The 25,304-nt window shown below is 42.3% G+C and overlaps 1 protein-coding gene across 1 annotated transcript in view; it reads left to right on the forward strand.

Moving 5' to 3' along the window:
- Window positions 1-25,304, forward strand: part of T265_06473 (hypothetical protein) — a gene marked incomplete at both ends in the record, with an annotated part of 60,082 nt that overhangs the window by 19,813 nt on the left and 14,965 nt on the right. Inside the window, 6 exons of the mRNA XM_009171741.1 lie at window positions 2,759-3,607; window positions 6,773-7,054; window positions 9,700-10,036; window positions 14,518-14,635; window positions 19,808-20,047; window positions 21,727-21,871. Of these exons, the coding sequence (XP_009170005.1) occupies window positions 2,759-3,607; window positions 6,773-7,054; window positions 9,700-10,036; window positions 14,518-14,635; window positions 19,808-20,047; window positions 21,727-21,871 (1,971 nt within the window). The remainder of the gene's footprint in view (window positions 1-2,758; window positions 3,608-6,772; window positions 7,055-9,699; window positions 10,037-14,517; window positions 14,636-19,807; window positions 20,048-21,726; window positions 21,872-25,304) is intronic.

Raw genomic sequence — 25,304 nt, forward strand, 5'->3', positions numbered from 1 at the left:
ACAGGAGATCATTTCCTGGACGAAGTCACCCTTAGTGGGTCCCACTAATGTTTAATAAAGTCCGAGGCCCTGAGAGATCATATCAAAGAATATGGACCACCTGTATAACGTACTGCGGTATAAATTCTCTTCTCCCTCAGTGCACTAAGATTAAGTTCAACCATACCTATATGGATACGTAGGTTGATTTGAGGCTTCGCACACCCATGGCCAGTGACCTTTTGATGCAACGGCTGGAATGATTCTCTGTGCCAGTGCAGTTCCATGCATCAGTTATATGTATTCCTATGGCGCTTTTCAGTATTTTGCGGGCCAATCGGCTTGGAGAATTCGGGAAATGTTCTGGAATGTGAACTGATTGGTGCTTTCTGTTTTGCCCACTTACATGGTGAACGTAGCTTGAGGTAGGAAGAATAGACAGACTACCATTCAGTAATAACAGCGCTATTCTTGCTGTATTGACCAAACACCCAGATCAACTGCGGCTGCACGCTATAGTAAACGACTTTTCGGCTGTCTTTGTAAACTTATCAGTAGAAACCGCTATCTGAAATTTTTCAAACGATGATTACCTCCCAGAAGCTTTAACGTTTCTCACTTTTCATAAATGACTTGCGTATCTTTGCGTTGCACATTTCAACAATAAGCCTATGCTGGTTTCTGTGTTCATCTTCAGAGACTCATGACTCACGATTAAAAAACTCAAGTTTAAAATGCTCTGACCCCCTTTGAAGCATGTGGCATCATGACGCTTCAGAAGTTGGTCAGGAATATGGCTCCGGTAGCAAGTTATTTCCCAAGATCATACCGACTGCCTTCCCGGTGACTTCGGAGAATCCAATAGAATACATGATGTGTTCGGTGGTTCTTTTTACAGCAGGAGTCAAACTCTGGACTTTTGAGTTGCTAGTCAACAAGGCCAAAGACAAACCTGGAATAATCTTGTGGCTAAACAAACTAAAAAATTACGCATTTAACGACTTTACAGTTTTAAGGAGCACACTGATGTACAACGAATCCTACTAATAGGCGAGTTAAAGGCACACTTCCGCTTCAGTAAGCCATGATCAAGCCGTATGCAGTATGCAATAACTTAGAAGAATTTTAAGCCTCCAAGTGACAGCAGTGAGTAGTAGGTTTTCAAACCTGTGTGTACGATGTACAACGAATCCTACTAATAGGCGAGCTAAAGGCCCTCTTCCGCTTCAGTAAGCCATGATTAAGCGGTATGCAGTATGCAATAACTTGAAAGAATTTTGAGCCTCCAAGTGACACCAATTAGTAGTAGGTTTTTCAAACCTGTGTGTATACACTTTTCATGGACGGTCGAACGGTTTAAGATTCAATAAAATTTGGGGCTGCACACCTCGACAAAATATCATGTTCCCTAGCTTCTGACTGTTGCCCTTTTACGCCTCTCTTACTAAGTTTTGTTTATTGGTTACCAACGCAGTGGCCAGCAGCCAATATGAAAGCACTCACTTGGATATACTGAAGCCGAGTGAAAGGTCATTCAGCGAAGCCATTCACTTGGCCAGCCGGGGTTCAGTGAGATTTTCTTGTAGCTTTTGTTGTAGCCAATCGCTGGAGTCATTCGTGCATATTTATCCAGGGATGTTGCTCTCGGTGTACCATACCTCAATGAAAAGACTGTTCAGTGATGTGAGGTGACTGTGAACGACATGAAGTCAAATAGCCTGCTTTCGCTACTTACGTTAGAAAACGCATGTTTCGGCTCATCATTCATATGGTCAACAGTTCAGTGACCATAACACTGGTTTGATGGTGCTTATGGTCTTGAATCTGCACGTAAAAACAAAACTAAAGGAATCATATCCAGTTCCAGTGAACAGTCTCACATCTGATTACTTTCCAGATCACTCTAACGAAGTGACGGGTTTTTTATGTCGGGCCGTATATATCCATACAAAAATTTTGTATGGTGAATGTCAAGCCGATAATTCACCACCATAGGCGTGCAATTAACAGCATGTGCTAGACATGAGTATATTAATTGACCCTCTCTGTTTCTCATCCTTTATTTGATCCTTACTTGCTCAGAACGCCATACAAAGATGTCACCGTCAAAAATCAGACAACAATATTATGCTAAAATTCACCGAAGTTTTGTTTATTGGTTACCAACGCAGTGGCCAGCAGCCAATATGAAAGCACTCACTTGGATATACTGAAGCCGAGTGAAAGGTCATTCAGCGAAGCCATTCACTTGGCCGGCCGGAGTTCAGTGAGATTTTCTTGTAGCTTTTGTTGTAGCCAAACGCTGGAGTCATTCGTGCATATTTATCCAAGGATGTTGCTCTCGGTGTACCATACCTCAATGAAAAGACTGTTCAGTGATGTGAGGTGACTGTGAACGACATGAAGTCAAATAGCCTGCTTTCGCTACTTACGTTAGAAAACGCATGTTTCGGCTCATCATTCATACGGTCAACAGTTCAGTGACCATAACACTGGTTTGATGGTGCTTATGGTCTTGAATCTGCACGTAAAAACAAAACTAAAGGAATCATATCCAGTTCCAGTGAACAGTCTCACATCTGATTACTTTCCAGATCACTCTAACGAAGTGACGGGTTTTTTATGTCGGGCCGTATATATCCATACAAAAATTTTGTATGGTGAATGTCAAGCCGATAATTCACCACCATAGGCGTGCAATTAACAGCATGTGCTAGACATGAGTATATTAATTGACCCGCTCTGTTTCTCATCCTTTATTTGATCCTTACTTGCTCAGAACGCCATACAAAGATGTCACCGTCAAAAATCAGACAACAATATTATGCTAAAATTCACCGAAAATCTGGTCAGGAAATGGCAAAGTTCAATCGAAGACCAGATTGATACGCTTCCAACTAAAGTGACGGTGTCTAGTGAATCTGAAAACATGAAGACTACGAACAATGGTGTTTTGCGGTTTTGTTTAAATCAGCGGACTTACGTTTCAAACAGTATCAGTAAACAACTTTATGACGCGCTTTTCAACTCAGCTCTCCGGCAGCCCAGCTGTTCTGACCTCGGTAAAGCATACATCAAAATACTGATAAACTGGGATGACGACAAGAGTTGCTTTCAAGTGTACAAACATGGCTTCAATACCTACAATCATCCGCCTTGTGTATTAGTCCTACCAACAGTTTCATCAGAGATGGAATTTCACCGCAAACGTGACCCAACTACAATCCAAAATTCACCCTGGATTATAATGGCCCCAAGTTTCACATTTGGTTCGTTCCATACAGGCACAGACCTGGTGGTGACCACCATGGCTTACCTGGAGTTGTTCAACAAAAGCTTGGATGAGACATCTCGGATATTGCTCAACTCTCGTTCGCGCTTACTTACTCTTTCAATCGGACGAGCCGGAAATGAGGAGGCAAACAGAACAAGCTACACGAATTTACTACTGCATGACCTGGAGAAGCTAAATTACGATGTCAGTCATCAGGAGATGAGTGCTGTTCACATTTCTATTCACCGAATGGAGGAGGAACTTTTAGAGTGCTGGAAAACGGAAGCACTTCAATCCATGCTCCAACTTTTGGGCGAAAGTTTGGTTTGGTTTCCATGTGTGAGCTCGCCTGAGGTAAGTGGGGTTATTACTAATAACCAGATAATGAGTGAATGTACCTCATTTCTTCGGGAGCAGATACAGTTTTAGATATTTCAGCAACTTGCTACATCTTGAAAATCGGAATTTCCAGGTTGGCGGACTTATCAGTGTTATCTCAGGTAGTAGTGACTTGCGTGTATTAAAGTTTGTGATTTTAACCTGATCTCTTGGGAGAGAATGTCAACACATTCATTTACGCGGATGGATTACTCAGTGGTCACTAGTCAAGTCGTCAGTTTTCTACAACCGATCTGGGCACGTTCTTCTGCCGGAATGAATAATCAACTCTTTTTTAAGGGGTGCTACAACGTCAGTCGTTATGGAGGCACTCCGCTTCTAACGAAACTGCCTGTACTTTGCAGGCAACTCGGGTCTCCCGAGGTTCACCAGGATGTTGTACAAAAGCTACATCAGGCACTGCACCTATTTTTCTCCCATTATCCAAACTCCATAGTACTCAAGGCGCGTATGTCGTACGTGGCCGTAAGTACAGTGATCTTGTCGTACATTGACACAGTCAGCAACTGGCCGTAAAACCAATTCGCATGAATGCGATTTTGTGTCATTTTGTGACTTCCCGCTGTCTTCGCCGTGCGATGCATCAGTGCCCTGGTGATTTGTCTGCAAGTTTTGAACACACTGTTGTCACTGTCACAGTTTACATGAGAAATACGCGTACAAACAAGCGTCGATCTCACAGTGTTTTCTCTAATTTGAAACAAGTGTTGTACCGGATCGGGTTACATAATATTATATAGACAGGAAGTTTGTAATGTAATTAGGAAATGAGGACCCGAACCGGTGCTCTCAAGTGACCATATTGAGGAGGCATCAGTTGCAGACCGATGTTACCCATTGATAGACTGAGAAACAATGTGGTGGACTGGGTTGCTAAATTATGACTCGGTGGGTTGTGTCTATTCAGCGTCCCACCAACAGGTTTCGTGTGAAAATATCTAGGGGCATCTTTCTTGTGAAGTCAGTCGTTTCCGCAGTAAACTTCGGATTTTGTGGTCTACAGTACCAGCAGTTGGAAACCTATCTTAAACAGCTTGGTCTTCAATACCATCGTGTGCTTTGTCAAACATTTTTATGGTGGCTTGGCTTTGATATAATTTTGCAAAGATCTTACAAGGTCCAGAATGAGAGTGAAACGCCGCTGGGCTTATTGAAAAACACGGATATACGTGTGTAAACCCACTCGGTACTGTCATGTGTCGAAGCTTGGAAACTTCGCTGAGCCCGACGCCGACTTAAAATTTTCCATAAAGTGAGTTCCTGGAGCATAGAAGCAGAAGCATGAAGTAGCGGTCACCTTTGCTATAGCAGCTTCATATCATTTCACGACTGTTTGTGACCCTTATTTTAAACTTATATTTCAATCTAAATGAGATGCCAGTGGATCCCATGCCTGAAAGATCAGTAGCGCTGTAACATAAATGGGCGTTGGTCTCACTGCTGATCAGCCGCTCGTGGATAAATGGTAGTGTTCCAACTATTGACCGAAAGGTTACGAGTTCAGATCGCCCTGGATGTTAGCGAAGTACGAACTACTGATGATTCTGAATAATGATGAGACGGCTATACAGTGATTCTTGGCTTTTCAACATAGATTGGCTTCACTTACAGAACGAAATATGGTTTACCTGGTAATACCGAAAATACATTTTTAGGGGGAATACACTGGAACCTCACACACGTGGATCGTGAATCATGTCAAGAAGTTACGCTCAAGTGAATCTCTGAGAGCAGATTAACTAAACTGATTCAGTAGAATTTCAGACCTCCAATGGGACTGGTGAGACAGATAGACAAAAGTCAGTGGTCGTCGACGAAACAGTTAATGGAAGAGCCGTCTGGAAGGTACTTCGGGATTAGGACATTAGTACGCCTTACATTAACACCAAGAGCTACGGGCCTCATCCAACACAGTATGGCCGCCGGAGATGAAGAGTATGCGAAATCATTGGGTCTTTTATCACTGATATCTAAGAACTGTGACTGCAACCCGCTGGAACCAACGAAGTTGCAGTGAGCTGATAGGAAAACAGGTAGCTGTTGTTGTGGATGCAGTCATGAGGTTTGAATCCAACACGGCAAGTTAAGCTAGATAAGTCATGTGCCCTATTCACCAGCTGCAAACGAGATTACTGTTTCATCTGGCTAACTTGTAAGTGGCTACAAATTGGAGGTTGACAAAATGACTTGGTAGAGCGAATTGAATTATGCAGCAAAAAGCCTGGGTGCTTCTGGGTTAAATTTCCTGTATGCAGCTGCCCTTTACCTGCTGTGGACGTCGGAATGTATAACGACCAACTAGTACCAATGGCGTATATATCATTAGTTCCTGTCCAAATCATCTGACTGGATGTTGAAATTTTAGGCGTCTCGGTTATTTATGGTAGGTAAGCACTAGTTTTCTGTTCTTGTCTCACCTTCCTTCCTTTGCAGCATGCAAAATATCAAGAAGAATTCCTAAAATGAGATGAATTTTGACCAAGAGTTTATGGAACCTATGTTTATCCATCGACAGGTTGATCAGACAGACATCAAGAAGGAAAATGATTCATCCACTGGCGAAGTACAGGAGACTGGTGGGAAGAACATGGGGCAGATTCCACCGCTTCAGTGGCGGTTGAAGCTCTGGACAGCCCGATGTCCGTTTAGCTCTTTTTTAGACTAGTCAGTCATGTCTGGTCTTCGTATCTCCATCTACCACAATTCATAATTACCTGGTTCGCTCCGGTACTCTCATGGAAATAGCCAATGGTACACAAATTAATTGCTTATGGTCAAAGCATTAAACCACAGCTTCAAGAAACATCTTTCAAAAACAGAAAGAACACATTCATGGAAAATAAAAAAGGCTGACCAAAAGGGCGATAAACATCGACGACACCTTCAAAACTTAAATAGGGTTTATATCCATGAAAGGACTAACTTAAGGAGATATCATGGCCAGTTCGCATCAAGAGACCACTGTTGTTTATTTGGCTTGGATGAACCTTACTTGTGTAGGCACTTACAGTCCCATGAAAAGATTAAGCATTTATAAAACACAATACGACGGAAATATCTGAGCCGCATTTTGAGTGATCAGTGCACTTCTAAACACTTAGAATTCGTGTCCTTCTTCAGTTGTTACGAGACTCGGTTTTCGGTCTCGTCCCAATCACGCCTCCGTCAACTCTCGATGGAAGCCAAGTGAACACCCTTTCATGGCAAATTCAGTTGCTTCTGTGTTTGGGAAGTGGAGCCATCCCGGTCCTCGTCGGCGAGGGACAACTGCCTTTTCCGATGGCAATAGGCTATGAACGATGGTCACAAGCAACGATAAGTATATCGGTTCGCCAACTGGATCAGTTGCGCCCCTTACTTCTTTCAGTACCCGCCGAAGAAATTGAAGTGTTGCAGCAAAATGTGAGTGCGCATAATGTACAATTGCGTATCGTACAAATAAAATGATTTTCGAATTCCTTAGACAAAATGTCTCACAATCGGCCTGCTTACCGTAAGGAACCTCATCAATCCAGCTTCGTCTGTATATACTTACATCTTGTGTCTTCCTCAGATTGATATCAGTAACTTGAAAAGCGTCAATAGCGTGAGCACTATGGGTCTCTTAACACACTAGTCGTTGCAATCCCATACTCCTGTAAAGCTTATACATCAGTGGATAAACACCAATCGGAGCAAAAACAACTCTTAACACACTAGTCGTTGCAATCCCATCACCAACTGGAGCAAAAACACTGATATGCGTATTTTGAATTTCTTCTGATATCTGCATACTTATGGAGGATGATGACAGAATCAACCCTTCTCGACAATGGTTTGTTGCTTTATGGCAAGTATCTAAACTCGCCATGTTGGTTTGCTGCTTCTCAAGCCAGAGAAGATAATTTGAAATTGTATGATGAATCTCACAACGAAGGATGTAAATACATATACCTCAGGTGCCTCTCCGGACATCCGATTTTGTTGACAGTCCACAGTTTTTTCCCGACTCCGGACGCTTATAAGACTGCAACCTAGCGAAGTAATAACCCAAGGTGAACTGATGATCGGCTCACGATCAAAACAATGTTTTTTACACCTGGTTAACATTCTTATTTTTACCTAACACTGTGCCCATAAAAAACGGGCGAAGAAGCCTCTGGATTCAAAAAAAATTGAGAACACCCACTCTAAAACAGCAATATGTTGCTTAGATTTTTTGCGTTAATAGACAGTTGTGATAGCATTAGACAGGATAAAGTCAGTCCCATAAGCAATCACTGTTGATCGATCAGGAATACTGATAGACGGCGTGACGAATACGCATATTGGTGCAGTTTGGGGTATACAGTCGCTACTAGATTCTAGGCGTGTTGTAATTAACGCGTTGAGTTTTGAAGCAGTACTTGGTTGACCAAATTCTGTGTGTCTATTGCTACTGAAAACATATGAGAGTAATGTGCATGGTCCCCAATTCTGTCCCTTCCGCTTGACGGTCGGAAAAATCACAACTCCACAGACGGGTTTCATATTGCACGTCTTAGCTTTTTCCCCGTTATCTGCGAACAGACAATGGATTCACTGGCAACACTTTCGAGATCGCAAGCTCTATTCTCTATTCATTGGTGCCTAATCGGCATTCGGTACATTTGACGGATCAAAAAATATCTTGCTTGGTGGTCGAGGAAGACAAGTACAAACTCTCCGATAACTGTTGCAGCAGCGACAAATCCAGTGGTTCAGCCACATTGAGCGAATACCCAAAGCGATCTTGCAGCACTTTCAAGACCACAGGCTCCAGCATTCCTCCCAACCAGAAAGGAGGTGGCAGCGTTTCTGCAATGTAGAAACTCTGTCGCATTCGTCCAAATCCAGACTTCACCTTCAATTAGTTTGGCTCAGCTATTCCATCTGTTTGTCAGGCCTTGAAAGGAATTAACCTCTGGATTGACAATACAAAAACCACTTTACAACCAAGGAGCGTCTGGTCAGAGGGTTAGTGCCTTGACCACTGAGCCATCTCAAGCTGAATGGCTTCAACTGAAGGTTTATTTCCTTCACGGGAAAGTGAATTTATGAAGATCGTTGTGTTTTTAGGTTGTATAGATTATGTGAAATCTAGCGAGAAGCTTGCCTAATAGACGTATAGCACTACTAAAATTGTTTACTGTACTTTCCACTACCTGCTCGTCTTGCGCATCTGTGTAAAATGTTCACATTTATGCTCCACAACCCTTGAGCAATTTATGTGTGATAAGTTGATCTACCCGAGTCAAGTAGTAAATTCACATAACTGTTCCTTGCAGTATTTGACAGCACGACTCTTACAAGGAAAAAGAAACCATTCACCGGTCCTCAAACACAAATGTGATACAGTCATTCAGCAACAAAAAGGCTGTCCATCAATCAGTGTAAATAAAAATGCACAACAATATGATAGTACTTCCATCCACATTACCTGACATGTCAGGCCAACCAAGTACATACACTTGTCAACTACTGATATGCACTTGAGTGGCGTCTGGATGTAGGAGGGAGATTCAAATAGTAGCTACTCAAGAACCTTAGCTGTCTGTCCACTGAAGGCTTTAAACCTACCTTTCGCACCAAATGAGCACTATTGAATCACCTTTTATAGACCGTGTGGCGTAAGGCCAAATGTAGCCTTGACACTCTCCAACTTGAACGCTATTTAAACTTAATCTTGAGTAGTAATTGGGATCGCGTCTCGAAATACACTGAATAACTTTGTAGCTGACCTGAGAGATGGAATTTCGCTATTTAAACTTAATCTTGAGTAGTAATTGGGATCGCGTCTCGAAATACACTGAATAACTTTGTAGCTGACCTGAGATGATGGAATTTAAGTATGGTGGTGTGTGTAGGACAATGAAACTTGTAATTTGCTACGAAAGTTCAGCAGAACATGAGATGAACCGCAGGTGCGTTTCGCTACAGGAAACTTGAGTTACGAATAAAGGATGCACCAACCGTTCAGGTTATAAAAACACTTTTTGTGCACGTACCCATATCTCCGTTGGTAAAATCTTATATTTTCATGATTTCAGGGCAACAAGTTATTCAAACGGTTTCTGCAGGACATTTCTACCCAAACTTCGACACTCTTGTTGGAATTAATTCTTCGATTCGGTTTGATGAAGCCTCCGGCACCACAGTGGAGGACAGTTGTAACGGCACGACCAACACCGATCATTTCGTATCATACGCAACAACTTTCCGGCCTAATCGGCTTGCCATCCGTTCCTGAAAATTTCTATTCCCTTGATCAATATACTCATACTCGGTCCGCACCGATGAGCTTCGAAGGCCGAATGATTGTGAATCCTTTTTGGTCGTTTCCTTCTACGCCGTGGGACATTAAACCACCACACCAACAGTTTACTGGTAAGCAGACAAGCTTATTTTTGAACGCCAAGGTTTCTCTGAGAAAGCTTTTAGTTCTTCATGATTGTTTGTGGCTGATCGTTTAAAATGTTTATGGCAATGACGGATGCACAGCCGACAATGTGTGTTGAAGCCTATCATTTAAACCTACGAGCAATAGAAGTACCATCGTACAAAGGTAGTTACTGATAAGATTACGTTACGTCACATCACATCACATTGCATTACATTACTATGACATTGACGGAAATCAGAGAGCACTGTATAAGCCGATTCCGAGTCATATAGATACAGATAAAATAGCCTGAATTATCATAGGTTACTATTAGTCGTGGTAGGGTAGCTCCTCTAAGCTTACTAATGATGATCTTCTACCATCGTCATAATCATCGCATACGGAAAGGACAGCTCTACAAAGATGCGCACAAGTGTAAATTTCCTTTCGAAAGCCCTCGGACGGACGACGAATGACGTTCAGCATGGAATAGCGAGCCGTATACGGTCATAGATGCCGAATTACGGTTCGACATTCTAGGTGGTTCAAATATTTTGTGTGTAGCTCTTATATTTCAACTCCTCAAGCTAAGCTCCCGGAGAGTCAAAACTATGGCGTACAAAATGCCGCCAGGATCAACTGTTATATTTACTTGTTTCCGCCCCCTTCCAACCTGGGAGCGAGCGAGAGGGCCAAGTGGTTAGAGTGCAAATTCGAACCCGACCTCTTCCTCTCTCTTCCTCCTGTCTAGGCTTGGGCAACCTGGAAGTACCCAGCCTCCGCAAGATGGGCCAAGTTGTTAGAGTGCAAATTTGAACCCGACCTCTTCCTCTCTCTTTCTCCTGTCTAGGCTTGGGCAACCTGGAAGTAGCCCAGCCTCCATGCTTTCTGCTTGCTTTCTTTGGATTTTTTTCAACCCAGTTTGGTTGTGCTTGATGTAGGTCCATCCAAGACTAGAAAGTTACTGATCGCAGAGGAGACGTTGAGAATAAACGCACCGATTAACTTGGCATAATGATGCTGATCGCTTTAACATTCAAAAGAGCAACTATACAGGTGACCATGCTAGAAAGTTACACAAACTATATTTTCAACTAAACTACCCCGTTCATCAAATACGGGGACAATTTCCATCTCACTGATGTGTTTCCTCTGTTATATTCTGTAACAGTCAATCGTGGATTACGGAAAAGCTATTGTTTATCGATGCACACTACTCGTCATAATTCCCAGATACTTTCGAAGGGGGGTCAGTTTCGAATTATGAGCTGGTCAACTTATTGAATAAATACTGCAATGCAGAAGCTCCGCTAGAAATCAACGTTTCGAAGTACTCAAACTGTTTCCCGCTGCAACGTACCGTACAACTAATGCTTTGACCCAAATTGAAACCATAAGCAAATAAGGCCACAAAGTTTTCCCGAAATACTTCCATTTGTACGCCAATTCGACTTTAACGGGACACTCAGATGAATTCCAGCTAAATCTCTCATTGAGGCTCTTGATAGAACCAAATCGATGTGCAAATGAATATAGTTTGCAAAGGTCGTACAGTTAGGGTTAAAACCGAACTCAAGGTTGACAAAACTGAATGACTGAGCCTGTCTGATGAGCTCCAAGAAACCGACATTCCAGTAGCTTTGTGAGTAGAGTTTCTACATGACTTTTCATCTTCTTAACACATCAAGGCTATACGCGAGAACGGGAGCATCTAAAACCATTAAAAACAAGTCCCAGTTCTTCACTGAAGCCGTTGCGTAGAGCAAAATCACTTCAAGCTAGGCATGTTTTTGGTAAATCCTTCATATCTCCAGAAGGTGAATATCTTCACATATCCCATCTTCCAGTTTGCAACTGAACATTCATTGCATCGTCTCCCAATCTATTTCTTGTTCCTAACTATCAGGTATACGTCCATAAAACTTTGGATATTCTACCAGGCATTAGCACGATGCACAACATTGATATTTTCGACGGAAGACAGACAGTTCTATACAGGACTGGACAGGACTGGACACTATCGTAGCATACTCTGAAATCATGAGCTGAATTCATCCACAAACTGGCTATTGCTCTTTGCGTACTGTCTGGGGCGCGAGACACGTCGTCAGTTCTGTCCTATATGACAAATGAAATACGATCTACTTATTGACTTGTGAATACCAACAGTTTCCCACACACATACTTATAAATTACTTTAGACTACAAAACAATTAATTCAAAGAAGTTTTTCGCTGAAAATATTTTTGGATGAAGATTCTCAACTGAGACTGAGACTTGTATTGATATACATCGTAATCATTCCAAACAATCAATGTTCACGGAAAGAGCGAGAGCGATCTTTAAAAAGGATGAACAGTACGAGCAAGGTATCTGCTTCAGATTTTGATTCAATAAACTAAGCGCAATAACACTGTGACCGTGCTTTATAATAAAATAAATAACTTATTGTGCAAATGAGCCTTATTGTCCTTGGTCGTTATTATAAAGATTGGTACTAGTAACTTGATGTAAGGAAGCCATTTAACTGGAGTTGAACGACAGGCTCTATCCATGAGCGATCTCAATGTAACTAGTTTCATTGCGTTGTAGACATCCTGTTCGAGATGGACAATTCTTGTATCAAGTTGAAAGTTGTCAGATCTACGGAACTGTATAAGGTGTTTAACAGATGATGGTATGGATTTGCATGACCACATTATCAAACACTATAGATATTCGAGTTGGGGTGTCGTGGCAACAAGCAGAGACCGTAGCCTTGACCATAAACTTTTATCACTTCACTAAAGAAACCACTTCCAGTAGGAACTGACCAATAAAAGCCACTTTTGGCCCATGAAGCATATTCCAGTATTACACGTCTTCTCAGAAGAGATCAACTCATAGGGGGGACAAGTATACAATCATTTTTTAAGAAGACAGGCCTCTAATAACGGTACTTTTTGATCAACCTTTTTAAATGATCTTTCCAGAACAAGTTATTTCAGCGAAGTTGTTCCAAGGCTAAAAGTTATTCGCAGAGATTCACCAGAGATGATCTCCAGCAGCACATGTTCTTCTCTAAAGACAGTCTAACCATTTGAGAAACACAGTCGACCAGAAACAAGTGGGTGCTTCTGAAAGGTGGCTGTTATACAAGAGGGAACCATACAGTGTGCGATGATGATTACAGGCATATTGTGAGACTCAAATGTATTTAGGGGAAACAAAGGACATAACAACAACCGGGATATTTTTTGACAACTAAATTTAGAGGAATTTCTCAAGCACCATGCTATGTTTCTGAAGCTACAGGCACAACAATGGCCTGTGGCGCTTTTGAACAGCATTAATAAGTGACCCAGTCAGAAAAGGGGATACGTTCTAAAAATGAAAAGGAATGTGAAACCGGCCGGAAGGCATTCTTGTTCAGGCTGATTGGCTACATAAACATTCTGGATTTTGAACCACGAAGTCTGCTGCGCAGGCCGATTTTTAACATCGTCCCATATCAAGCAGAATTTATTAAGGTTTGTTAACAAATACTTTGTGTATTCAAACCGAAGCTGTATTACTCTGTCTGTACGGCTGAGTTTGTCTGGCAAGTCAGCTTCATGAAAACAAGTATGAGCATAAGCTAATCTGCTAACCTGCATACCAATTTCGGCTTCGACGAGAGAACCACCTGGAACCCAGCTGAACCTCTCAGGTTTGATGTTCTTACTCCTCTGGATGTTATGCACCAGGCCGTCTCACGTTCCAGTCGGCACGATAATCAGTATATCGCAAAACATTGTATAGACTGAATATATTACTCATAAGGTAGTTGAAAATTCATCGACAGCCTATGACCGGTTCCGCCCCTCTTGGGCTTCACGTAAGCACAGTCATCGAGTAGTGTCTGATCATGACCAGGTAACTGGACGGCTATTCCCACTATTTGACCGAGTGTCTAGAATTCTTACTGACTAGTGAAGAGGTTGAGTTTCTAGACAAATTTTCCACGGGAAACAGTACTTTCAGTTACTTATCAAACTTTTTGTGGCTCTGAGTGCGGACATTTCTAAGACATTCAAAGGCACGTGAATTCTATGCATTATCTGGTCCTTTGATCGAAGTCTCGTTGACTTGTTCAAATATTGTGTCCTGACGCACAGTGTCCCCATAACTCGTAGAAGGTATCGTGATAAAAATGAAGAAACCACCTGCCTTTTCTTCTGAGATTAACAGAAGACATTGAATATCTTACAGCCAATGTTTGTCCGCACATCAAAATTGTTTAATGGGATGACACTATCCAACTCACCGTTTCTGTCAGTGCAATCTTCACTGGTGTGGCAAGCTACTCATATCTAAAAATAAAACAAGCTTTCCGAAATCTCCAAGGTAGGCCCATCTATGTAAATCAGTATATTATTCGTCCTATTGCATATGTTTTTGTAGATCCTGAACTTTTGGGCACTCCTTATGTTCTTTTAGGGCATATCTTTCCAACTCCTAATTTCAGCTTTGATTTTGTACTACAACCGGTTCAAAGTACTTGTGAAAACACTCTTCTCGATGCAAGGTCTACCATTCCTCCAATCGATTATCATTGTATGGAACAATCCCATTGGACCGGATGAGTATGTGCACTGGCCACACCTGCAAATTCCAATAAAGGCAAGGTGATATTTTCATTCAACATTTGTACTTCACTGCTAAACATGCTACGAACCCGGTAGGGTGGAAATATTATGTTTGTCACTAGTATTCTGCGTGATTTGCTAGCTTTTGCCGGGACATAATTAAGATAGCTTCGTGCAGTGATGTCGTGTGAAAGATTTGACGGTCCTCGCAATAGGCAAGGATCTAAGAACTAGGCAATAATTTAACCTTGCACAAAAGACTTAAAGAGCACCCTGTCAACTTCGATACATGCACGCACGTCTTTTTGGATTACTTGTCTAATTCAAGCAACAAAGGATCTACCAGCAATGTGCAGCAAGAGTGCAGAGGCCGTAGTTATTGGAAACGATGACGGCAACTCAAATGATCACTCTTCAGATCACTGCCTCCAAATACTTCAACAATGAAATTTTCTCCTGAGAAGCCGCATGCTGGAAGTGTCTGTCCATAGAATCGGTTAGACAAGCATGATATATTCTCGGCCATCAATTTTCTTTAAAAACAGGCAGTCTGTTGACCGCCACCCGCTGCTTTCAAATTGCTTACTGAAATCTAAAAGTCTGGAATGATGTCTCTCTAGAAGACTGTAGTCTTCGGTAAACTAAACAAAAGATCTCAAATGAATTCGCTTTTTTTTAAAATTGCAGCGCTTTGAGGCTCTAAATATTCATGCCGTTTTGATGCTCAATGAAAGAAACATGTAAGGTGATAGAACACAAAGCGCGTGGAGGCCACATTTTCAGTGATTTACCCATGGGATCTTCAGACAGTCGCTCTACGCTCCACAGTTCTCGGGGAGCTTAGGCGTAGAAAAGTGTAGACTTGTACCTTATTTCTGTCTAAACCTAAAGTTCAAATATACCTCCAGTCTTCAGTCGTATTTCTTTCAAATCGCCGTCCCGCAGCTTCTCACTTAGTCCTTGTTTCCTTGACATAGCAGGCAAACAATTCTTACTGTGTTTGAAACAAAATTTTCAACATACTTCTTTTTTCGTGATGTTTTACAGCGGTGATTTCTAGATCCAATGGGGTTATTGTTAAGTACGTTTGGCCTACTCAAGTTACGGTTTCCATTCCGCTCATTTTTATCGCAAGCAACGCATTTAGTCAATCTGTTACCATCAGAGTTCCACTGGAGTCAGGTACAACTATAGGTGCAACTGCTATATACAACGTATATACGACTGCCGGCTCCATTGGTAGGGCTCGGAAAAATGCCGTAAATCAAAATTAACCGTGAAGATTACATCATTCGGCACGTCATCATTGTAGGGCTCGGAAAAATGCCGTAAATCAAAGTTAAGCGTGAAGATTACATCATTCAGCATGTCATCATTTTGGTGCTCAGCCATCATATCATCATCATCAACGTCATCATCGACAGAATGACATCAGTGTTCAACACTGATGCTTCACTGCCGAACTCAGCCATAATATGGCACAAAATAAACCCAAATGAGGGGACAGTGCAAGTTTATGCAAGTTTGGAGTCGATCTGCTGAAACGTCTTTATCCAGAATCAAATTGCTGTCTTTTTTGTCATGAAATCTCCACTTAGCATCTTGCTCACTGAAGCCCTTGACTGAAATTCAGTAGTACATACGTTCACTTTACTAAGCCACGCTTGCGGGGACAGCGCATGCCTATAAAAGCACTGGTAAAAAGGCAGGCCAAGTCGCAGTGAACGCCGCTTGGTTTTAAGGGAAGGTATGGTTCCATAGATGACCATGGTTGATTAAGTTTGAAGCAGATGCATTTGCATTATAGACTAGCGATTTCCGCCCCCTGTTAGAATTGGGACCCGGTTGAACAATATATGGTTCTAATACGTTAAACAGAATGAAATAAGTTAAAGGATTCACAATTTTTTTGCTCCAAGCATTTGATGGTAAAATTATTGTGGCGCCATGCTTCTGCCATGGTCGCAAAAGTGTTAATGCCAATAAGCCTGATGAAGCAACTCGTTGAAAAAGCTTTCACCGCCTTTTTGACTCGAATTTATTTATCTCCAAGACTACACATCACACTCTACTGGACGCTGGTAAATTGCAGAGTGCGGAAAGAGATGCACCTAAAAAGAATTCTGGGTGGTGAAGCCGGCACTCGAGTAGAAAAACTATTAAAAAAGGATTACATTCCTGATTTTTCTCGTATTTTCCATTTGTAACTTACGCTCACGCAGTGTAACTCTGTCTACAGAAAAACATTCAGAAAGTACATGCTGCAAGGTGAACAACCGCTCAAGTACTAGGAGGAAATGTGTGTTGCTTTCCTACTCATTGTTACGAAATCAACAGTAACAAGCTGATTGGGATATGACATCTTCGGACGCTTCTTAGTTCACCAGATCAGCTATTCTTAATGGTAACTAGTCATGAATGCAATATCGTGTTAGAGCATAGATATTTAATATACAAGATCCTCTGGCACCTAAATTGGATCGACCTGTTAACGGTGGCTGATCCAGTAAAGGTGGTGAACGAGGAGTCGAATATGGCGTTATGTGCAGGCTGTTCACGTAAATGTAAACACGAGGGAATTAGATTGCTTGACAAATACACGGAAACCTGTTGGGAGTCAAAAGCAGGCACAATCGCGTAACACTGACCACTAGCACTAGTGCTTTTGCACCCAAGCACTAATGTCACAAGTCAGTTACTCCACTTTTCTTCAGGACACCGCGCATCAGTCACACAAATTGCTGCAATAGTGCTTTCTATGAATGATCATTATTGCATCATGTAGATAAGCATAGAATGCCAAAAGTTAGACTAGTGGTCGGATAGCCGCTAATACCGTGATCTCCTGGCGTCTGTGTGTACGACACTTAGATCGGGTAAATGTCAATTGCAAGCGGTGGAAAATTAATCCCAAGCAATTCATTGGTAGTTTGTGATGGTTCTCGTTGATATGCTCGTTATCGGCCCATGGTCCCCCCGGATCCCTACGGAACAATATGGCTGTTTCGGTTGACCCGAGCTCAAGGATTGAGTTCGTGTCTCAAGCGTAAAGCAGTTTGCTAGGCCGCTTCATTAAGCGTCATAATCTTCCAAGATCTGAAAACATGCTTACAGCTTTTAAACATAGTTTAAGTAATTCTGGCCGTTCCCATGTTTGAAATCCATTCATCCATTGATCTTACGTGAATTGCTTTGAAATGCGACGGTCGACACTTTTGTGGCCCATCCAGCGTTGCTGGCTCTATATGTACCCCACTCCCTTGGTCTTGGGTCGCTTGAGAATTAATTACTCAGACTTATGCCCGACCAACTGTTAGGTGAAGTACAGCAAGCATCCTGTTGTGCCGCTATTATTGCGTCCATCTTTCAGTATCATACAGCGGTAAAGATGGCGAGTACAACAGTTCGGTGCACCAACCAGATTATAACTGCCAAAGCGCACATGTATAGTTGAGTGCTGAGATCACGCAAAGGGTAATTTGACGTTGACTGTAATCAACAGTTAAGTAATTTGTCATGCCTGAGAACCATAAGTTGCTGACATGTCGACGCTCTCATTGCGTTCACCGACAAAGCCACTGACGTTTCATTGTTTTTCACATTCTGGCTTATATAGTCATCAATAAGAGGAGGCGAATGCATAAAATGTCGCTGACGTACGCTTTTTTAATGCACAGTGGGTTCTGAGGACATCAGATTGCAGCTTTTTTATCTGCTAGACGTTTGTGGCTATGCGTTGGATTCCGCTAGGTGGGCGCACTGAAAAACTCCGAAATAATCTGATGAGTTGGCTAAAATCCACCCAAACCTTCAGTTTCGTCCAACTCTCTCAGCTACGGAACCTCTGACTGCTGCGTTCAGACCAAAGATCATTGAGACCTTACTTTGATAGGTTTGACTGTTATCTGTCTACCTGAGGTTTTCTGTTTACTTCAGCTATGCAGGTAGAGCCAATTTAAACAGCAGACTTCAGAGGATGAGTGCACTATTACCACTCGCACTAAGTGAAACTGGACTTAACAAACCCAGACCAAATTGTTTTTTACTAGTCTGCAAGGTCACAGAGTTAGTATGGTAAAGTGTATCGTTAGAACCTCCAGGCCAAGTCACTGAACATCAAAACAGGTTGATTCGCGAAGCCTTTTTTCACCAGCCAAATGGGTTTTTGTTTCCACTTGTTGTGAGAACAAAATTCCTTGCTAAGTACAATGCGTCAAGTTTGCAGCAGTCCCTGGCTTTCCCGGAATATTCCTATCTAGATTAAGACAGCTATCGCCAATGGCAAGCACTTAAACCAACGATTTATCCCAGAACCGGTTAGCAGGGATGCAGTTCTTTTGGTTATATCTCTTGTCTATTGATCTATACACTACGAAATAAACCAGTCTGGTTCTTGAGCAACATTGAGTGGATATCTTTTGTTGAAAGGCTGAAGAAATTCCTCAGAGAGTACCTCGAAAAATTGTTTGGGCTAACAGGGTTTAGGAAGGGATTCGGTCATGCGATGTTGATTTCTAACCGAAAACATGACGCAATTTAACGCCTGGACCTCAGTTACTCAGAAGCCTTTACAAAGCGTATCACCTACTGATTCCTTTAGAAATCGCCACAAGTCTTTGTCCTTGATCCTGTTAGCTGCTCTAAGGTTAAATGCGTTGTTTGCTATTCCAGGATGTATCCAAGGCAAGTAGCTTTCAGGAGACGTTTGTTCCATAGGTGTCCGTTATTGGGAAAGTTCTCCATACTCTGCGTATCATGGTGCATACTTGAGACAGTATTTGCGTAAGGTGATGTGCGTTCTTTTCACTGATCTCCAGCCTTATGTATTGGCTTGATGAATGACCGAGAAAACACCCGGTCACCTTATCTCACATTTTTGCCAAAAATGGAATAATCTACTTAGGCGCCGTATCCGGTATTGTTGCCTAACATGAGAACAGTGTAGGCGGGTCACGAGAATGATGTAATATCATGGGGGTGTAGGCGCAGCGAAGACAGATTTCTACTTTTAGTCACTTTATAGATGTTATTTGAGACAGATTATCGTGAAAAGTTCCGAAAATAAATATAGAAGGCCTTGTTAAAGCAGTTTCATGACGTTACACGTGTTCCAGAGAGTGTCATTTTAACCAGCGGGACCTCTGTACTGCATTTACTACTTAATTATAGACTGCAGTCAGCTACATATACTTTGCCTGTTTACTACTGCATTCAACGACCAGCGAAGCCTGCTTGTTCTGTGGCAACTACTAGAAGTGCTCCCCAATGTTACTCCCGACAGGTCTTTCAAGCGACGAAAAACAGCCTGAACAATCGTTTTCTCCCACTGGATTTGATTTTGACGGATGCAGTACTGTTGCTTGATGATGACGTTAAACTCAGCAAAGAAGAAATCGAATTTGGATTTAGGTAAGTCGTATCAACCATTTGGCTTTGAGATTCCCTGATTCCTACTTGTGAACGACACGATTAACTCCTAGTTTGCTGATCCCCTGGTTAAGTAAAGACATTCACGTTCAGTGAGTCTACCGGTGTTTTGTGGGTCTCCCAAAAAAACCCTCACACCTCTGACACCGACGAAGGTACACTCTTGTTTCTTCAGGTCAACCCCTATGATTATTGTGCAAAACAATGGATGTTCATAATTTGATGGTCAATACGGACGCAGGCAATTAGTATGAAAATTTCGCTCCCACAATGATCCCAGAAGGCGGCCATCCTGCAAAAATTGAAAGCTACGGTGGCATCTGTTTTGGTCGTCTCTAGAGTTGACGACCCTACATGATCTATCAGGTTGATGAACCTGACGGCCAACACGAAAGAAATATACAAATTTGTTCTGCAAGTGTAAACAACGACTATCAAAGTATGTTACTACCATTACCCACTTCTGCACTGGACTGGGATCTGAAACACCTGTCAAAACTTTGTCAAATTTGGTGACACCATTTTTAACCGCATATACCAATGAAAGTTTATCCAGGGATCTTTCACGTCCGAAAATTTCCACAGCACTTGACCAGACTCCTAGTGGAACTTAACTTCGTAAAAACATGATTGATGTTGGTAGTTTGAACGAATTTCATGTCATATTGCATATCTAACTAGGCAGTATTTCGATGCTCACTCCTAATGATTCTGAACAAGCATGAAACAGCCGTACAACGCCTCGCAAGTGAGCAGTCTCGCTTGCATTCAGTTATCGGAGAGAACCTCAATTTAACCTGGTGGTTCACCTGATACACTCCCACTTCGCTAACCTACTAATTACAACTTAAAGTTCAAACTGAGGCGCAGTCCTCGTATTATAGTTAGATCACCATACTTCCCATGTAACATGTTTCAGTAACGTGCGCTCAAAACAGCTGAGATAAGAGTTACTTATGCTAGCCCCCAGAGTGTCAGTGGTCACGGAAGTACACTGACAAGTTCAGTGGTAATCAAACTGACTGCTAAATAGATGATCATCGAACGTTCCTTTCTGTGGGCAAAATAACTGCCAGCCAAGAGTGTCTGTGTGTGTGCATCGCTCTCTTGAACGGCTAATTGGGCTGTGACTTGCTCCTGTTTTCATTTTTCGTAGAGAGGGGAACCTCTGCATGATGGTCTCTTTTGGCCCAGTTACACACACAGACGTCCTTATTCGCCTACTGTCCGCAGAGACGCTGCTTTAGCTGGTTCGGTGTAATGTCTGATAATAAGTGAAGTATAGGAATCTATTGTACCAGGTTGCTTTCTGAAAGTGCAATTCTATGTTCACTGGGTAGTTTTGTGTAGCTGCCAGAACAAGGAGACAGCTGAAACAGGATTTTTGATATGAAGTATGGTCTGCACATATTCAGGCTAGTTTTTTAGCCGCACTGTTTGCTCTTTACACAACCTCGTTCCAATTTTTAATACCTTTTACACGTAAATTTGGATAGAACTGTTGCAAGATGTGCTGCCAGTGTCTGAAGTAGAATCTATGCGATCTTCATCATGGATGAAGAAACATTCTCTCATCCAAATCACTTCCCCTAATATTCCTCAATTCTCCCTTATTTTCGAGCGCCTGGACTAATATTCCTCAATTCTCCCTTATTTTCGAGCGCCTGGAGGGAGAACCCAGATCGAATAGTTGGCCATCCGGAAAGAGGACACAAATTTGACCCAAAAGAGAAAAAATGGTCATATAATGCTGCTCCAGCTGGAAAGTATTCAATGATACTCACAGGTGCTGCCTTTTTGCACAAGGTAACCAGTGACTTTGTCAACTAACTTAAGCGGATATCGACAAGTTATGATAATCTTTCTTTCTCCATTCTTAATTCCTGATTCCTAAATTCGACTGGTGCTGTTGGTCTTTCACTTAGATAAGATCGTTTAATTTTTTCCCTAATCGTTCATATGTCGTTGTCGGTGGTACATTCGAACGCAGCGAGACCTGTAACTCAATATCACTGAACAACTAAAGTTGTGAACCAGCCGTATCTTCTGAAGATGAATATTGTTGCAAATTTTATACCTGTTGGCTGTCTCGTAACCTAAGTACCACAAAGCTACCACTTCTGGATTCTGTTTTTGCAAACCCTAGAGTATTGTGTAGATCTGTGACAGAGAGGATTGAACTATGAAATTAAACGTCTAAAAGGTTGTCCCACTGGGTACAACCTCATCACATCACATTTTTGTATGGTGATTCAAAGACGACCCATGACTTCGCACCTTTGTATGGTGATTCAAAGACGACCCATGATTATTCTTCGCACCTCCTCACAGTGGAGTTAACTGATTTGGCGTTTCCAAAGTTGATAGTTTGTGGAGTCTCAGAAAATAATCGAGATACTGTGTGTAAGTAGTAAGGTAAAATCATTAAAATCCGCAGTAACAGTACGTTTTGTGGTCAATCAAGTGAACACGGTCCACAAACATCTATTTAATCCATGCTCGTGTTGATCGGCAGTCTCGACGCGATTGACTGAATCCTCCATGTTCACGTTTTCATTGAAATTCGAGGCGTGAAAGCCGCTTAAAACCTAGAGCACTTTGTCCCCTTTACCCGTCTTAATAAAACTGATGGAACACACATGTTGCTATGTCTCATCACGTTCCTTAGTCTGTTCACGTGTGCAATTAAAATATTGAAGTTATGTAAATGAAGGGTGGAAATTTCGTTGGTAGTGATAGGAAACTTTGGAATTCTTAATGGACATACCAAGGCTATAAATGAAGACAATTTATGCCGGAAAGCCGAGAAACACTGTACGGTTATTTCATCATTATTGGGTATTTTGTATGACTATACCTGAATAATTCTCGAAACTGTTGAATACGTTCAACCATGGAAGAGGTTCAAAAAAGTCACGGTACGGTAACAAATACATCATGAATAACCAATGCGGCCGTATCTTTTCGATGATAGGAGTAAGGTGGACGCAAAATGCGTGCATACCTCTCATGCGGAACCGACCGGGAACCAGGTCGAATATTGTCCTAAAGCTCGATGCGGACCAAGGCAACAGCTGAAGGAGTGCTACATATGGTCAATACAACATCACAGTTAGTCCGGAGGTTGTGTGCCTTTTTTATAAGAAGAAAACAGCTACGTGAGCAGAGCCAAGGCTGCACGATTTCGGATAACCGTAAACAGCAGGCAGCCTGCCAGCGAGCCCCTTCACTCTGATCATGATACTGGGCTCGTGTGTTCACGCTCCCACGAATCCAGGACCGAATCACGCTAACTGCAACTAGCTGACTATGGCGAGGCCTGCTGATACTCAGTCAGCCGACATCAGCTGTTCTAGGAGTCGCACGACGGCTGCGCAAATGGACAGCGTTAGACAGTCTCGTCCGCTGTGTTTGTTGCAGGAAAGACACAAGTAAAACAAACAATGCTTTTGTGAAAGCCCCAAGACATATTGGCGTGGTGATAAACGTAGCACTCCGCTCATATGACACCGGAAACAGAGGAACCTACCCCACTGTTTCCTGTTCACGTTAAAACTGATTCATCTAGCACCCGAGCGATGAGTGCAGAGGGTGATGGTGTAAAGGTAGTTCGGCTACGATGAAACTGAGTGTGAATGGCAGTTCAGTGCAATTGCCATTGATGTAAGGTCGGTTACAAGCAAATATTTTTTAACCTTGTGGCGAAATACATAAGGCGTGAAGAGGATCCTCCGGATACGCACTTCCAGCTGTACATGAAATTCCCCGAGGACTGGAAAATATTTCGAAAAACAGCATACCAAGAATTCCTTATTAAGGTGTGGGGATTTGTAGCTCAGGTGACGTAGATGGTCGTTATTTTGTTCAATGAGCTAGATTTTTTGATTGCAAACGTTTCACCGAGATACCACCAGTGAGTTGTGTAATATATCTGCATGTACAAAAGTATCCAAACTCACTGTGTGGATGTTCTGAGAATAGCAGCCAGGTGGGCTGAAAAGGATGGATGTATCAGGTTGGATGTATCTGTAAGTTGGTAACTCTCGCCAACTGTTCACAAAGAAGCACAAGAACGTAGGTTCAACAGTTTATTCTCCGAGCCTTTGAACACGTGAGGATTGAGGAGAGAGTGTGTGACAACAACGGGGAACAGGGGTACAAGCATATAAACATACAGTGTTAGTGACTGGGGAGGGCGATCAACCTCCTCTGTACGGTATTACGGGATGTCTTCATTTTCTACCATTGTTACCGCTGCCGCTTGTGAAAGTAGACAAAAGAGATTGTGATTAACGATGGCACGATTTTGACATTGGTCGGAACATTACAGTTGTTAGGTGGCGGATTGGAGCTTGGAGGTGAGTCACCAGTTGTGCGCTGAGCAGTTGTCAGTTAGCAGGTCTGTTAGTACACGTGCTGCTAGCCGGGCTGATCTACGATCACGATTGATTCTTCCGTCGGTTGCTTCCATTGGTTCAGCTGTTATCCTGGGAGAAATGTGCTGGGAAGTGAAATTAGGACTTTCCAGGTTTTTAATGGTTGCGCGAACATGAGCGCGTTCATCTCGTCGAACCAATCTCGGAGTATAGAGCTGAACACCGAATAAAAACAGAACGACAGATGATTCTTGAGTTTGAAATGTCTACGACACGAACTGCTCTTTTTCAGAACTCAAACGCATAAACTCTAATCTAGACTTACACAGAAATTGGGTGGAGAAGTTTGTCCGATTTAAGTCCAGTTTACTCTAGAGTAGCAGAAGCCATCCCAACTATTTTCGGTCATTTATCAACCCTACTTTTACGTGAAACCCACTGGGATTACAATCATATAGGAGATGTCCTAATTTGCCGGACTCGTTGAAGCTGGGTTGCGAGTACCATATTTTACCATACATGGTGTGGTTTCCTATTACGGCCAATGGGGTGGAAGCAGAAACATTTAAGTGACTAATAGAGCACTATCAATTCGGACTAACTGAGTTCCGTAGGTCAAGCAGATGCGACACATTCAGAGTGGTCATCAGGAAAGAATAAGCAATCTGAATGCGCAAGAGACTGCATTTAAAATTCGCAGTCAAATGTATACAGTCATACAGTTGTAGAACCAGAAAGCGTGAAATGCAGAAATCATCTTACATATAACGCGGCTTGGGAATTGTGAGTTGTGGGAATTAAACATTTAAACAAAACTCGTCAGCAAACTCAGCGTTGTCAGTAGACGAATGAATGTTTTGATT

This window comes from Opisthorchis viverrini (assembly GCF_000715545.1).
Source record: "Opisthorchis viverrini unplaced genomic scaffold opera_v5_137, whole genome shotgun sequence".
NCBI classification, from domain to species: Eukaryota; Metazoa; Platyhelminthes; class Trematoda; order Opisthorchiida; family Opisthorchiidae; genus Opisthorchis; species Opisthorchis viverrini.